General features: G+C 36.8%; 1 protein-coding gene across 1 annotated transcript; it reads right to left on the bottom strand.

Moving 5' to 3' along the window:
• Window positions 1–10,510: 10,510 nt before the first annotated feature.
• LOC133292360 (coumaroyl-CoA:anthocyanidin 3-O-glucoside-6''-O-coumaroyltransferase 1-like) lies at window positions 10,511–11,944 on the bottom strand. The gene has a single exon (XM_061490768.1). It carries the CDS (start codon window positions 11,942–11,944, stop codon window positions 10,511–10,513), a length of 1,434 nt encoding a protein of 477 aa, XP_061346752.1.
• Window positions 11,945–15,578: the final 3,634 nt, after the last annotated feature.

The raw sequence follows: 15,578 nt of genomic DNA, 5'->3' as shown, positions 1-15,578 counted from the left end.
CATGCCATGTGTGTCAATACTATTCTACTGGCCAGAGAAATGCAGGAATACGTCTATTACCTATAGATAGTACAAGGAACACTGCTCGCACCTCACCCACAGCCTCACCATATCGTATGTACTACATACTCTGGCTTACCGTATAGGTGAAACACCACATGCATATCAGAAAGGCACTAGCATATCACAGCTCAACATTATTTCCAAAACATCAAAAGCATGTAATACAACATGCATATAACCATACCCCCATGGGACATGGTGGAACCACAACATGGCTAAACCGAGGACACAAAAGCTTACCTTGCAAGCTCACTATCCAATGCCAAGAGTCCACACTGCTCAAGTCCAACACACAGCAGATCACAATCTGATTAGGACCAGCAAGCATATCAACATTCATAGCTCATAAGCATAACATAAAGACTACGTTTTTCTCTTAAGATTTATGTCTTAAGGCTTCACACAAAGCCATAAGCCCTTAATCACTTGATTCTGACTTAGTTTGATAATTACAGAAGTTCGAATTCATCACTCTAGGGTCCACAAACCCCCAATAGCCTACTGTATGAACAGTGCAGCTACTGTTCTTCGAAATCCCAGAATATCCGGATATATGTCGGGGGCTTTTCCGGATATCAATATCTGGATATCCAGATCCCCATATCCGGATATCAATATCCGGATACCATATTCGGATATCAATATCCGGATATTCACAACAAAATATCCAGATATTTCGCGACAGAACCCAGATTCTGCATTTCGCGAAAAATCCAAACCAAAGGTCCAACTTTTTTTGATTACAGAAGCTTAAACATGCATTTCTAAGTGTGTTAAGCATTTCCCAACATTCGGTTATCATCTTTAGTCCATTACATGCATCAAGGTTCCATTTTCAACCAATTAAACTCATGATCAAAGGTGATGAAGCTTACCCAAGCTTAAACTCAGTAAAAGGAAGGGAAATGGAGCTTCCTACACCACTCCACTGTGCAGCAGCCAAAGAGTCACGAAAATGTACAACAAGATCACTCTTTTCGTCACAAAGGTGACACTTTGAAGCTCAAAATGTCAAGACCAAGGCTTTCACCACTCAACCTCCAAACTCAGCCCTCAAAACTGACTCACACAGTGGCAAGGACTCAGAAAATGCACCCTCACAAGGATAACTTTCAAGTGTATACAAGCTCAAAGATGAAGAACCCAAGCAAAGGTGACAACTTGAGCTCAAAAATGGTGAAAGGAGGAAATGGAACAGTGTTAGAGGAACTGGTCAGCAGCCCTTCACGTAAGAAAATGCTAAGTGCCTAGGGTTTTGGGCTAAGTATGCCTATTTATAGCGGTTTAACACTAAAACACACAGTATTAACTTTAAATGCTACGCTTAGCATTTCAATCCCAAACTCAGGATTCTTAATCTATTCATTTTTCTAAGATTTATCATATTTTTCTTATATTTTTCGCAACACCTTTCCGGTACGCGCTTTACATAGCCAGTATCAGTTTCTGGCACCAGTTCTCATTATTTTAACTTGAAACTCGTTTTACAAGTCCTATATATTATTCTAGGAATTATCATGCACTTATTATAATTTTCCGGGATACTTTTTTGGTACGCATTTATACCGACTAGCAGAACCGCTATCTGCAATTTTCTTCCGAAAAGCGACTTTCAGCATTCTTAACCACTTTCTATAATTATATAAGCCTCATAATAATTATTAAGGTCAATTATGGAATCATTTCCTAATTTTGCATATTTAATTAATTAATTTCCTTAATTAACGGTGCGGGTTCTTACAAACACAGTCAAGTTGTTTAACTTGAGAAAACCTTCTCCAATGTAGGATTACCTTGATTGTAGAAAGTCTACCTCCGAGTACTTGTTTACTTTTATAGTGGGAGTTGTGTCTTGACAGTTTAAATTGTAGAAATATCTTGCATTATCTACAACTGAGGTTGAGTAAATTGTCACTACATAAATTGAAAAAGAGATGCTATGGTTAAAAAGATTTCTCCAATGTGATCTACTATCATAATCAAAGTACCATTGACTTAAGAAAGAATTCAAGTTATCACTCTCGCTCAAAGCATATTGATGTGAGACACCTTTAGATATATGAACTATATTGAAGGATGAGATGTTGAAGATTAAGAATATCCACACCGACAAGAATGCGTTGGACATATTGACTAAAGTTATGACTCATGAGAAGCTTGACTTGTGCAAGGAGTTTGCACATATAGACTCCAAGTGAAGAGTTAAATCATGGTTTCCTCTTTCGTGGTCAGAAAGGGGAGATTTCTTGGGTTAATGACACGGTCGTGGCCCAATGTTTTGTTTTAATCTAATTCTCTTTTAAAGATTATAAGGAAGCGTAGCGTCACATAAGAATTAGAGTAATAGTGGCAGCGACATCATGAAGAGAGAGAAAAGAAGGAAGACTTATCTGGCGAATCAATGGTGAGACTTTGTCGGAATGAGCTCAAATTTTAAGGGAGTGTTCGTGTTATCTGGTACTTCATATCCAACGGTCACTTTATAATTTGTAGGTCTCTAGAGCCACATAATTTCCCCCATTGAAGCATTATCAGTGACCTTCCTCCTTGTTATTACTCTTGATTTTCATCTTTCAGATGATGTTATTCGATCCCTCTGTTGTTATATATAGAGAGAACAATGTGATTGTATACCCATCATTATTATTCGGTGATAGTAGAGATTTAGGTAGACTCTAATCAAAGTTTCCTATTTTTTTTGTTCTCATATTGGGTTTTCCACATTTAAAGCCTTGTGTGCCAATTATTTTTATTGTTATCCTTGATTTATTTTCTGAATTATTTATTTCAATTTACACTTAATTTATTTGTTTTTGCCAACAATATATACAACACTAAAGAACACCAATTTCGTCAATTATTCATAAGCATTCAATATCTCAATACAAGTAAATTTATCAATTTTATTCTCAAGTTCTCCCCCACAGACGAGATCGGGGCCAATGTAGTTTTATGACATGTTTCGGCAAGGAATGGGACAAATTTGATCTTCAATGTTCCCTACGCCCTCTTTCTGACCAATAATAATAATAATAATAATCACAATATTTTTACAATGTTTGTCCATGTATAATGCCTGTTATGGGCCAGGGAAAGGCCCGCGACAGCAAGAAGCCCAACTTACATAAGTCCAAAGGTAAGCTCTATAAATAGGGGCTAAAGACCACAGGTATGACTGATCTCTCTAACCCTATTTCTTTCAAACACGACAGCGCACACACACACCCCTTCAGGCTAAGGCCATTGTATTGTGTGTAGTGATTTGTTGTCCCCAAGATACCTAATCCATATGTATCTAGAGAGAAAGCTATAGATCCAACATCAAACAACCGACTTACGGTCGGACACCTCTGCCCACGGCAGAACAATGCCATTAGTGCTTGCTTAAATAAGCAAGTAGTAGGGGTATGATTTTTTATTTTAATTTTTTGGTAAACAGAAGAGCCTAAGGCCCCAAAAAGGGAAAAAAAAAACAGAAAAAAAAACTACCAACCCTAAGGAGGAAAGCACACGACACGCTCCATACCCAGAGAGGTAAGGTCTGCCATGTACAACAAGTAAATACCGCTAGGAGGTTCAGCAAAAAGTAAATGGTCTGCTTGATTTGTCAAGTCTAGCAAGAAGTTGGCCAACCAGTCGACACACATGAGTAGGAGGGGTATAATACTAAAATATGTTGATGGCGAAATTAGGTGATGGGATCAAATAGTAAGCGTTTAATGATTTCCAGAGGCAAATGTGTTCAAATCTTATTGGAGCCATCAATTCTGGGAGGCAATGTTATAAAACTCGAATCGGTCATCGACCCGGTCAAGGTACCAAGTCAGTGGGTCTCTGGTTGAACCGTTTAAATTGAATAAATAAATATAAATTGATATATTTTATATAAAATTTTAAAAACATATATTAATATCTGCAGTTAGAAAAAATCATATTTATAATCTAATAACTTAATTTACTTTAATTATGTTCTTAAAGTGAATAAATACTAACAATACAATATTGTAACATTATACTATAAAAATATGGGGGAAATGTGTGTCATTTTAAATGACACACTTACATCCTTTCACTTTCACAAAGAGGTGGGACCCACATCTTTAAAACTTTTCCCCCCACTATCTCTTTCATAATTTATCTTTTTCTCTCACTTAAAATCACACAACTGTGTATCCTTTAAAATAATACACACTTTTCTCTAAAAATATATATTATAATCGATTATATAAAAAAAAGAAACAAGAACACAATATCGTTTAATAAGAAACAAAGGAACTCTTCACAAAAACAATATACAACAGTAAAGAGTAATTTTTGAATTGCTTACCAAAAAAAAGAGAGTAATTTTTGAATTATACAAATATTGAGATAATTGTTCTGATCTCCCTCAAGTGATTTAACTCAATTCAATAAATCTCTATCTTTATTGTTTCAAACAATTCATCATCTAAGAATTAGTTGGCTAAATCCTAATGTTATAGTTCTTTAACCCTTTAATCTAATTGGAATCCTAATGTCTTAGAAATCCCTTTTAGATTAAGCCTTATGCACGATGAATTTCACAAGTTCATAATTACTACAAGTTTATATCTAGAATGTGGAAGAATTGGTGTTTACCCCTTATCTAGATTAAGATTCCAATATATCTATTGTGAACTCTAACCCTCTCATACAATAATTTGAACATGCAATCAAGATAAACACAAACAATTTGAGAAAGATTATTATTGAAAAAGAAATTAAATCAAATAAGGATTCACGTCGGATCCATATCTCTAACTACAAAGAAAATTAGCCAGACATATCTGGCTTAAACAAAGCAAAAGAACAAAAGAAAACTAGATGAATCCTAAAGGAAGAATGATGGTTGATCTCCTCCACGAAGCTTCGACTTCCCTTCAATCTCTTTCTCAGTCTCTAAATTCTCTCAACTCGGTGGTCTCCTTCGTTGCCTTCTCCATTATGTGCCAGAATAATTTTCCCATTTCCAAAATTTGCACCTTCATATTATCAGGAAAGTTACTTTTTAAGTCTCCAATCAAATTATGATATCATATCTTCAAGATTGAATTAGAATCCAAATTGCTTGTTTAAAAAGATACTTCTGATCTGCTTGTGCTAATAGCGCCACCCTGGTGCTCCTACCACTATAAAACAGTGATGTTAAGATGACCATGGAGTTACTAGTGGCATCCTAGTGTAACTAGTGCGGAGAGGCAGAGAACTTTGATGAACTGCGATGATGTTAGCGCTTCTGGTGCAGTCCTGGCGCTACTAGCGCTACAATACAGTGGCTTCGATGGACTTGGCACTACTAGCGCCAACTTGCTTGACTATTCTCTTGCCTTCTTTCAGTTGCTCTTGACCTATCCAACTTGACATTCTTTCAATGGGTCAAAATTTCTACAAAAACATAAGAATTTCCTGAAAATACTTCTCACGGTGAATTAACAATTTAATCACAATTCTCACGTTTTTTAGTTACATTTAGATTAATAATATGAGACAAGATATTCTTACACCGGTGTAAGAGTTACAAGTCTTACACTCAATCTTGACCATTAATCCACTTATATCCAATGGCTCACGTTACTAAAAAATTTGAGCCCTTAGATATAAGTGAGATCAGTGGACAAGATTGAGAGTGTAACTTACACTGATGTAAAATGATCATAACCCTAATAATATAATCAATTTGATATTTAATACATAGCAAGTTAGAAGCTCATCAATAATAACACCTCGTCATAACTCTGGTTACTTTTTAAAGTTTTATTATTTCTCTCTCATCTTTTTCTTTTTGAATGATGTTGACCTTTTGCAAATTTGAAATCTCTTTCTTACACATAGCTTTTCCGTCTTCTTCAACCGGTACAAGTAAGCACACAACTTTTTCTTCTTCAAATAGAACAATAAGCATACAACTTTTCTTCTTTTTCAATTAGAACAACTAAGTATATTATAGTAATATTATTATTTTCTTTTTTCTTGTGTCTATGAAGAATAAAATCCTGAAGTGCATCCAGTTTGCCTCTTATCATTAAGCATGGTACAAATCAAATAGGAAGCAAAAGAAAATAATAAGAACGAGACCCATTTCTTATGCTAACTTTCCCCACCTTAACTCTTTTCCAGGATCTATTCCCCTGATTTCCTAGTAGTGGAAGACAAAACTTAAAAGTAAATGGTTAACTTGTAGAAGAAGAAGAAAAAACATATTACAAGTCCCACATCATTTTGTATGTAAAAAATACACTCCTCGTAAATTGTTCGAGTAACATTGGAAAGTGACAAAGTTGATTTGGGATACTAAATGTTACATATTTTGGGTACTTATTGGGGCTCTTTGACCAATTGAGGTTTTTTGAAGTTTTAATTTATCAATTTGCTATTTGGTTCATGGTATTTGTCAATGGGGATCATTTAATGATGCGAAGGAGACCCATCGTCACTGAATGCCGCTAACATCCCCCCTCGTCACTCACATTCTTTTTTTTTTCAATTGAGTGACGCCCCTTTCTCTGGGGCACTCACAGGATTGTGCCAAGTGGCACAATCTCGTTAGTCCTGTTACCGTAAAACTTCGAAAAATCATAACTTTTTACTAGGGTATCAAATGAGATGATTTTTTTATTTTTCATAACTTTTTGAGATCTACGCAATGACACCTCATTTGACATATTTTATCTCTTACAAACATACTTCAAATATGTAAAAAAGTGGAAATAGTGTTGCAAATTTAAACTATGTCAAATGAGGTGTCATTGCGTAGATCTCGAATAGTTATGTGAAATAAAAAAAATCATCTCATTTGGATACCCGAGTCAAAAGTTATAGCTTTCCGAAATTTTACGGTAACAGGACTAACGAGATTGTGCCACTTGGCACAATCCCGTGAGTGCCCTTAGGGAGGGGGGCGTCACTCAATTGAAAAAAATAAAAAAAATAAAAGAATGTGATTGACGCGAGGGGAGGGTAGCGACACTCAATGACGCTGGGTCCCCCTCGCGGCACTAAATGACCTCCATTGGTAAATATCGTGAACCAATTACCAAATTGATAAATTAAAAGGGTAAAACCAAGGAAGCACGGACACTTGTAAAAATAGGAAGAGTCGTGTCCGACACGCTCCGACACGGCGACAAGCTCCGACACGGTGTCGGACACGCGGTCAACTTTTTCCGACACGTTGACCATTTCGACGCGCGAATTTGACCCTGTCCGACACGGTCAAATGGCATTTTCATAAATTTTTTTATTTTTTTTTAAAAAAATTAAAATATATTAATAAAGCTTCCACCTGATCATATCAATTGTTTTTTTGTTTTTTTCCCTTAAGTAGATAAGAGATCGTCTCAGCATCATTGTTGTCAATTCTTATTACGCTCTTGTTGCATCTCCTTCTCTCTGATCTCTCTCTAATATGATTTGATCTCTCTATCTGATATTATATCTCTCTCATCCCAATTCTTATTTTTTTATTAAAGCTTCCATCTTTATAACGTGTTGATGAGTATTATTAATTTAGTTTCATTTTTTTGTTAAATTATTAAATATTAAATGAAATATATACTATATAAATTAAAAATATTACTTAATATTAAAACGTGTCCCAACGTGTGGAAATCCATAATTTTTAAGATTGACGTGTCAGAGTGTCGTGTCGTGTCACGTGTCGTGTGTCGTATCGGTACTACATAGGGTAAAACCCCAAATGGGTCAAAGAGCCTACTTATTGGATCATCCGGGCTGCGGGCTTTTATGAAAACCGCCAAGTCATACTAGTTTGATTCTATTGATATGTGTTAGGGGTGTTCGCGGTCTGGATTGGATCATTTTTGGAAGCAAAAATCATCCATTCTAATCACTTCGGTTTGATCATGTAATCATCCATTCGGTTTGGATTTTTTTTCAAATCCGATCCGATCGAATCCAATTTTGTTCGATTTGGATTTGATCGATTTTCTATTTTTTGAAAATCATAAAATTTGTTTCATGATTATTGTGAAAATCCCTAATATGATTTATTACCTGGTCACCGATTACTTGGTCAAACCGGTCGATTAATAACATTGTTGAGAGGCTTCCATAAACTTTCCCAATCGAATATTGCCAAAATTATGTTTATGGATTCCTAATAATTAATTAACCAAACAATATTATTTTTTAAGAGTAAAGCTCTTTTTGGATCCTTAATAAAAAATACAATATTCACTTTCGTCCTTTACAAAAAAAAAGAGTCAACTTTTGATCCCTCTACAATTCTAATTTTTTGAAAATGTGGTCTTTCAAAAATTCAATGAAGACCCAATTTAGTCCAAGAAAAAAGACTAATATGAGATTTTGTTGTTGTTAAAAGGACTAAAGTGAGACCTTATTTTTTGTTAAGAATCAAAAAGGAATTTTACTTTTTTTTAAAAAAAAAAACATCTTAAAGCCGGCTTTAAACCTTTAATAACCTTGCTGAGGGGGCTTTTTTACCCTTATAACCTTTTATTAATAATTAATTACCAAATTGACCCTCATTATAAACTATTTCAAAAATTTAACCTCCCCGACAAACATAACACCGATCTGCCCCTGTTTGACCGTTGACCACCAAGCCTACCCGGGTACACCCCTCCCTACCCGGGTATTTTTTGAAATTTTTTGTCTACCCGGGTAGGGAGGGGTGTACCCGGGTAGAGTTCTTCAATCTGGGAAAATGTTTGAATTATTTACCCGGGTAGGGAGGGGTGTACCCGGGTAAATCTCTGTCAAAAACCCCAAAATGAAATAAAACTCAAGAGACTAAAATGAAATCCCATTGAACTCAAGAGACTGCTACATAGCAACTCCTATAGCACTTGTAAGTTTACTTACATTAACAGTCATCACCAGGAATTCTAACAGAACTCGGAAACTGACACCAGGCCTTGGATGCAAAATGAAGCAGGAGGAGGCAGAATAATGCATGGCCTCTGTCGAATAGGTTCAGAAATTCACACATCCAATGACAAGAAGCGATACCTGTTCAAAAACTGCAACAAACTAGATTAGGAAAAAATTGTATAAGGAACAAGTACAAGAGCAGTAAAGTTGAAAGGTACCCTTTTCTCAGAAGCATTCATTCAAAACCAAACTTGCAAAGAAATCAAAAAAAAGTTTAGAACTTTCAACCAACCCAAGATTTGAAAAAACCATAGCAAATGGTAGGTGACAATACCGTGGGAAGATGGGATAAAAAAATTAACATAAGATGAAGATAAGGAGGAGAAACCGATTTTGTAAATTGTATGTCTGTTGGCTGCTGCAGAGATCTAGGAGGGGTTTTGGGGTTTCTGGTGGAGATTTACCCGGGTACACCCCTATGTACCCGGGTAAATAATTCAACTATTTTTCCAGATTGAAGAACTCTACCCTGGTACACCCCTCCCTACCCGGGTAGGCAAAAATTTCAAAAAATACCCGGGTAGGGAGGGGAGTACCCGGGTAGACTTGGTGGTCAACGGTCAAACAGGGGCAGATTGGTGTTATGTTTGTTGGGGAGGTTAAATTTTTGAAATAGTTTATAATAAAGGTCAATTTGATAATTAATTATTAATAAAAGGTTATAAAGGTAAAAAAGCCTTGCTGAGGGGCTTCCCTAGAATTTCCCAGCCGAATATTGCGAAAAATATATTTATGGGATCCTAATAAATAATTAACCAAACAACATTTTTTTTAAGAAAAGACTTCTTAAAATTTAGATAGTCAAGGAATCTGAGGGGAGCACGCGCGAGCCATCGTCATTATTAATCCGTTTATTAATCAATTAGAAACTTATGCACGATTAGTCCATATAAAAACAAAAGAATAAAATTGAATAATACCTCCCAGCCGAATATTGCCAAAATTATGTTTAATTGTTTATGGAATCCTAATAATTAATTAACCAAACAATATTATTTTTTTAAAAAAGTCTTCTTAAAGCCGGCTTCAAACTTTTAATAACCTTGCTGAGAGGCTTCCCTAGAATTTCCCTCGGGAGCCTGGTCTCTTCCATGCACTCAATTGTTACCACTCAGTAGTCTCTCTTATGGAATCCTAATAATTAATTAACCAAACAATATTATTTAAAAAAAAAAAGACTTTTAAAACTTAGAAAGCCAAGGAATGTGAGGGGACCACGCGCGAGCCACTTTCATTAGTGTTTTTTAGTTCAATCGGTTTCACAGTTGATTCATTAAATTTTATTGCAATAATAACTATTTGATTTGATATATAAAAAAAGCAGCTAGATCTAGATTGCCATATGTTGCAACAGTTATTTCTCATTTACAATAGAACCACATGATTGCTAAAGTTCTACAAGTACATGACTGTATATATGAAGGGGAATGTTTACCGGAACTAAGTAAAAACTACTAAAAGAATAAAAGAAAAAAAAAAGGGATAGAAAAATACCGATTGTAAACGCGTGAATGTTTCATTCACAAACTATAATATTATTAAGCTGTTCATCTAAGATGTTTGTAAAATTATTCATTCGAATCCTTTCAAGTGCAACTCCAACCTCAATTCCACCTTCTTTGTCTCTACAATCAGAAAGAGAAACTACTCCTGATGAGTCAATATGAACTACTTCAGACTTTTTAGGCTTTCCCCACCCAAAATCAGTCTCGTACACTGCCAATTTTGGTGAACCTGCAATTACTAGTACTGATTTACCTGGTTTCCACAATTCTCTATAATCTGACATCAAATTTTCAGCATTTCTCAAATCATCACTCTTCAAATCTCTAACTTTCCTTTCAATAGCATTTGCTACCTCAACGACCCCATGTTCTCCCACTAGCTCACTCCTCTTCATTGCCACAATGCAAGAGGCTAGACAATTCCCAAAATACGTTGAAGGTATTGAAAATTCAGGGAAACCACGACAATCTGCTAGAAAGACCAAGTAGCAGAGTTCATCGCAGTCTTTTGCAACACAATTCCCTTTGCTCTGCTCTGATTTGATCATAGAAACCCAAATCAAGGAGCATGTTACCACAAAGGTTGATATATGCAATGCCCCAGAAGCGTAGCTGGTGCATTTAAGAGATACCCATTTCTTTAATTTCTCAACATGTTCACGACTCAATACAAGAGCGGTACGTACCTTGTTAGTGTAAACATCTCGCACGAGGCCAGCAAACTCCATGATTTCCGACAAAGAATCTCGTAGTTCTCTTAAGTACATGAGCTTAAGCCCCTTTGGGTCTTTGACTATGTCTCTCTCATGGGAAGGAAGAGACAAGGAATAACCTTCAAGAGAAGCCAAATCCCCTCTTGCCTTGCAAACAGAAGCCCAATACTTCATGAAAAGATGAAGTGATTTTCCATCCCCAGCAAGGTGGTTGAAGGCAAGGCAGATGCTGAATCCAGAGTTTGGTAGAACAGTAACTTGAATGGCCATGAGAGGGACCATACGTGTGCCATTCTCCATAGTAAGTGGTGAAGGCAACGTGGGAACTAAGGGGTGCCAATCTCGAACGTCTTGTGGTGAATCAGATACGAGAAGGGTGAAGTCTGCAGTGGACTCTGCGACGGTGAAGGTGAGAGAGTCACCGTCTTGGTAGCGGATGTAAGGCACGTGTGGGTGTGGAGGGACAATGAGATTGGAGGCGAAGGGGAAGAAGTGTTGGAGAGTGAGGGAAAGTGAGTGTTTGAGATTGGGAAGTGCTGTTTGGAGGAAGTGATGGGTTGGATATGGAAACTCATAGAAGAAGATGCGTTGAACGGGGTGGTAGCAATAAAACCAAGGAAGATCAAAGAAAGTGAGAGGTAGAGTGGTTGAAGGAAGTGAACCTGGTGGGGGAGACACTTGACACCACTCTATGACTGTAACTGCGTGATGATTGAGCTCATGATGAGCCATGTTTGTGTAATGCCTCTGAAACACTGAACCAGAGTCTAGTTTTGGCGGTGGGAGAGTAGCTAGCAAACTTTGAATACGGTATCTACTGGTCCCCACCGGCAGAGGAGTCGATGGAAGAAGGAAACAGAGATTGGTTGTGGTGGCGGTGGAGAACAATACCCAAACCTTGAATATGTTTTTTATTTTTAATTTTTGCGTATCATCCTATCAATGTATTGCCAATATCTAACGATGCTAGCCAAGAATCTTGTAAATAATTATATTCTTTATTTTTTTATTTCCATTCTAGAATTTTCTTTGGACGTAACCCATTAAGTTATTTAGTCTCTTTAAATAGAGAGTAATTGTACAGATGTAACATATAATTATCAAATAATATTATCCTTCTTTCAATTTGGTATCATAGCTCTTGATTCTGAGGGATTTTGCTTCCGCGACTGTCGTTTATAGAGCGGAACCCTATTTTTTGCATTTCGTCGCCACCGATTTTTTTTTTCGAAAACCTTTTGGACCGATAGGACCACCGTTAGACTCCTTTTTCCCAGATCTATCAATCTACGAACACTTTTCAGTCACAAAATGATCCAAACAGCCACAAAACACTATTCCCGTAATCCAAACAGCCCAACAAGATTGTTCCTGCTACTGTTCATCACCAGAAAACACTGTTATGATGAGCTTTAGAACTCCGACTAGCCACAAGTAGGACTGCCACCTTCGGAAGACCTCGCCGTGCAAAGCCCACCGGAAGCCTCACGCACTTTCATGAGTAGTTGCCGTTTTGCCTCGGACCACCACGGTTTTGAATATCTCTTCTTCCCGATTCCAGATCTGAGTTTTTCTCTTTAGTCAGACATAATTTGGGTTTGCGTTTGTGTGATTTTCACCTCAAGTTGTAGTCTTTTTGGCCCCTTTTTTTGGTTCCTTTTGGCAGAGCTGATAATTTTGCCTCTGTTTGGACTCTCCAGATACCTTTGGGGTAATTTTTTTTATCAATTTGAGACTATTTTTTCTTTTGAGGTTATTTTTAGCATTATGGCGTGTTCAATTAGTGCATCTTAGGAATTTATTTCTATTCTCCGAGATGAGTTGCAGCTGATTCAGACTATATTTGATTCTCTAAATAAGCCATCTAGTACTAGTGCTTTGGCTATAACTGGTATGAGCTCCATTACTCATTCTTTTCTTGCTTCTTGTACTGATATTAAAAATTTCTGGATTATCGATTCTGGTGCTACTGATCATATGGCTTGTTGTGTTGATTCCTTTCTTTCTTGTAACCCTATTATTGGCACCCATGCAATAGCCGTCGCTAATGGCTCACACACATCAGTTGCGGGTTCTGGTAACATATATTTACAGCCTTCCTTACATCTCCAAAATGCTTTTTATGTTCCCAAACTTTCCATTAATCTTCTTTCTATCCATAAAATTACCAAAGATTTGAATTATACTGTAATTTTCTTCCCTACTCATTGTGTTTTTCAGGATCTTGCCACGAGGAAGACGATTGGGGGTGCTAAGGAGCAAGGTGGGTTGTAATATCTGGTGCTAGAATCTTCTACTGAGTATGCAAAGGATCACACCTTATTGACTCAGTCTTAGTCTACTGCTAACTCTTTGATTTGGCTCCATTATAAATGCTTGGGGCATCCTCCATTTTGTTTGCTTAAGTCCTTATTTCTTATTTTTGTCTAAGACTGTTGAATTTTTTCATTGTGATGTTTGTGAGTTTGCTAAATACCATCGTGTCTCTTTTTCTTCTAGTACCATTGAAAGTGTTGAGCCTCTTGATCTTGTTCATTCTGATGTTTGGGTTCCTTCTAAAGTTTCTCATGCTTCTGGTAATAAATGGTTTGTTTCTTTCATTGATGATTGCACTCGTGTAACCTGGGTTTATTTAATGCATAAAAAATCTGAGGTACCACAGTTATCTTTCGATTTTATAAAATGATCGAGACCCAATTTGGTAAAAGAATTTAAAGACTAAAGTCCGACAATGGTACCTAAAATGTCAATCAACGTCTTTCCTAATTCATCTAAGATCAGGGCATGATTCATGAACTTACATGTGTGGACACCCCTCAACAAAATGGGGTTGCTGGGAGGAAGAATCGTCATTTTCTTGAAGTTTCTCGTGCCTTACTTTTTCAGAATCATGTACCCAAGTGCTACTGTGGAGATGCCATTTTTTTACTGCAGCTTTTTAATCAACCGCTTGCCCTCTCGGGTCCATGACAATGTAAGTCCTATTCACTCAATGAATTCATTTTTTTTCCTTTCCTCCCTCTACGCAGAGTCTTCAGCCACGAGTGTTTGGGTGTGTTATCTTTGTCCACGTTCATAAACATTATCGCAGTAAGTTGGATCCTAGGGCTCTCAAATGTATCTTCCTTGGTTATGCACCTGATAAGAAAGGCTACAAGTGTTATCATCCTTCTAGTCGGAAATCCTTTGTCTCAATGAATGTCACATTTCATAAATCTAAGTCCTTTTTCCCAAGTCGTCATCTTCAAGGGGAAAGCAGTTCTTCAGTAGATTCATTACTTTCTTTCTTTGAGTCTGGACCTCCCATGTCTTCTCCTACACTTCTTCCTCTTGTTTCTGATTCTTATGTGTCTTACCTATCTAATACACTGAAAATACGGAGGATTGTGACACCTGAATTGGTATATCACATGAGAAAGCAACCCACACACCTTCACCAGCAACCTAAATCGTCTGAACCACTGGAAAGTCCTGAATCTCTTGCTTCTGACCATAATATTATTAATTCTCCTATTTCTGAACCTAATATTGTTGCCTCTGATAATTTGCCTATTGCTTCTGATAGCTTACTCAGTACATCTAATGACTTACCTATTACCCTAAGAAAAGGAAAAAGATCTTGTATTCAAAAATCTTGTCCTTCTTGTCCATCTTATACACAACACCTTATCTCTTATTTTGCCTTTTCTATTAACCTTTTGTTGCGATTACGGCAAGTATACCTTATGATGATAAAGACTAATATAATACTGCAATATATTAAAGTTATAAAAATACTTTGATTTCCATCTCAAAATAACATCATTTTGAATTCACTAAAAATAACTTATCTCTATTGATCAGAGAAATCATTTAGCCTTGATTTTTAGGTAAAAACTTCATTTTAGCAACCTTGGTCGTGACAATAAAATTCTGCTCCTACCGAATTCCGATGTCCTGCTGATGTGCCTCTGGCATATGTGATTTTCCAAGACAAAAACAACAAGTTTTAAGTCCTTAAAGAGTAGTTTTAGTAGGTATTTGCTTTCTATTTTAGTTTTTCTATTTCAGTTTATATTCTCACATATTTGCTGTTTTTATATAGGAAAGAAGGACAAAGACCAGACAAAGTCACAGATGATGCATTGTTAAAATATTCCCAGGCCAAAGTCCAGAGATATCACGAGGGTCGCGCCGGTGTGGCGCGATCTCGCGCCAGATGATCCAAGTCATTTTCCAGAAAGTTGGCACGACCTCGCGCCAGAGTGGCGCGAGTACGCGCCAGTTTGCGATTTGAGAAGTCTGTCAAGGGCAAATTTGGAAGAAGGGGTCTTGTTATTAAAAAGAAAAGAGACATAGAGAGACGGAGGAGGCTAGGGTTCATTGA

Source organism: Gastrolobium bilobum, unplaced genomic scaffold (genome assembly GCF_033153095.1).
Source record: "Gastrolobium bilobum isolate Gb01-03AN ecotype WA unplaced genomic scaffold, APGP_CSIRO_Gbil_v1 utg2134, whole genome shotgun sequence".
NCBI classification, from domain to species: domain Eukaryota; kingdom Viridiplantae; phylum Streptophyta; class Magnoliopsida; order Fabales; family Fabaceae; genus Gastrolobium; species Gastrolobium bilobum.
This window is presented reverse-complemented; position numbering and strand designations above follow the sequence as displayed.

Bases quoted from the DNA above. Each gene is read 5' to 3' on its own strand.
- LOC133292360 (XM_061490768.1), bottom strand. From the start codon at position 11,944: ATGGCTCATCATGAGCTCAATCATCACGCAGTTACAGTCATAGAGTGG.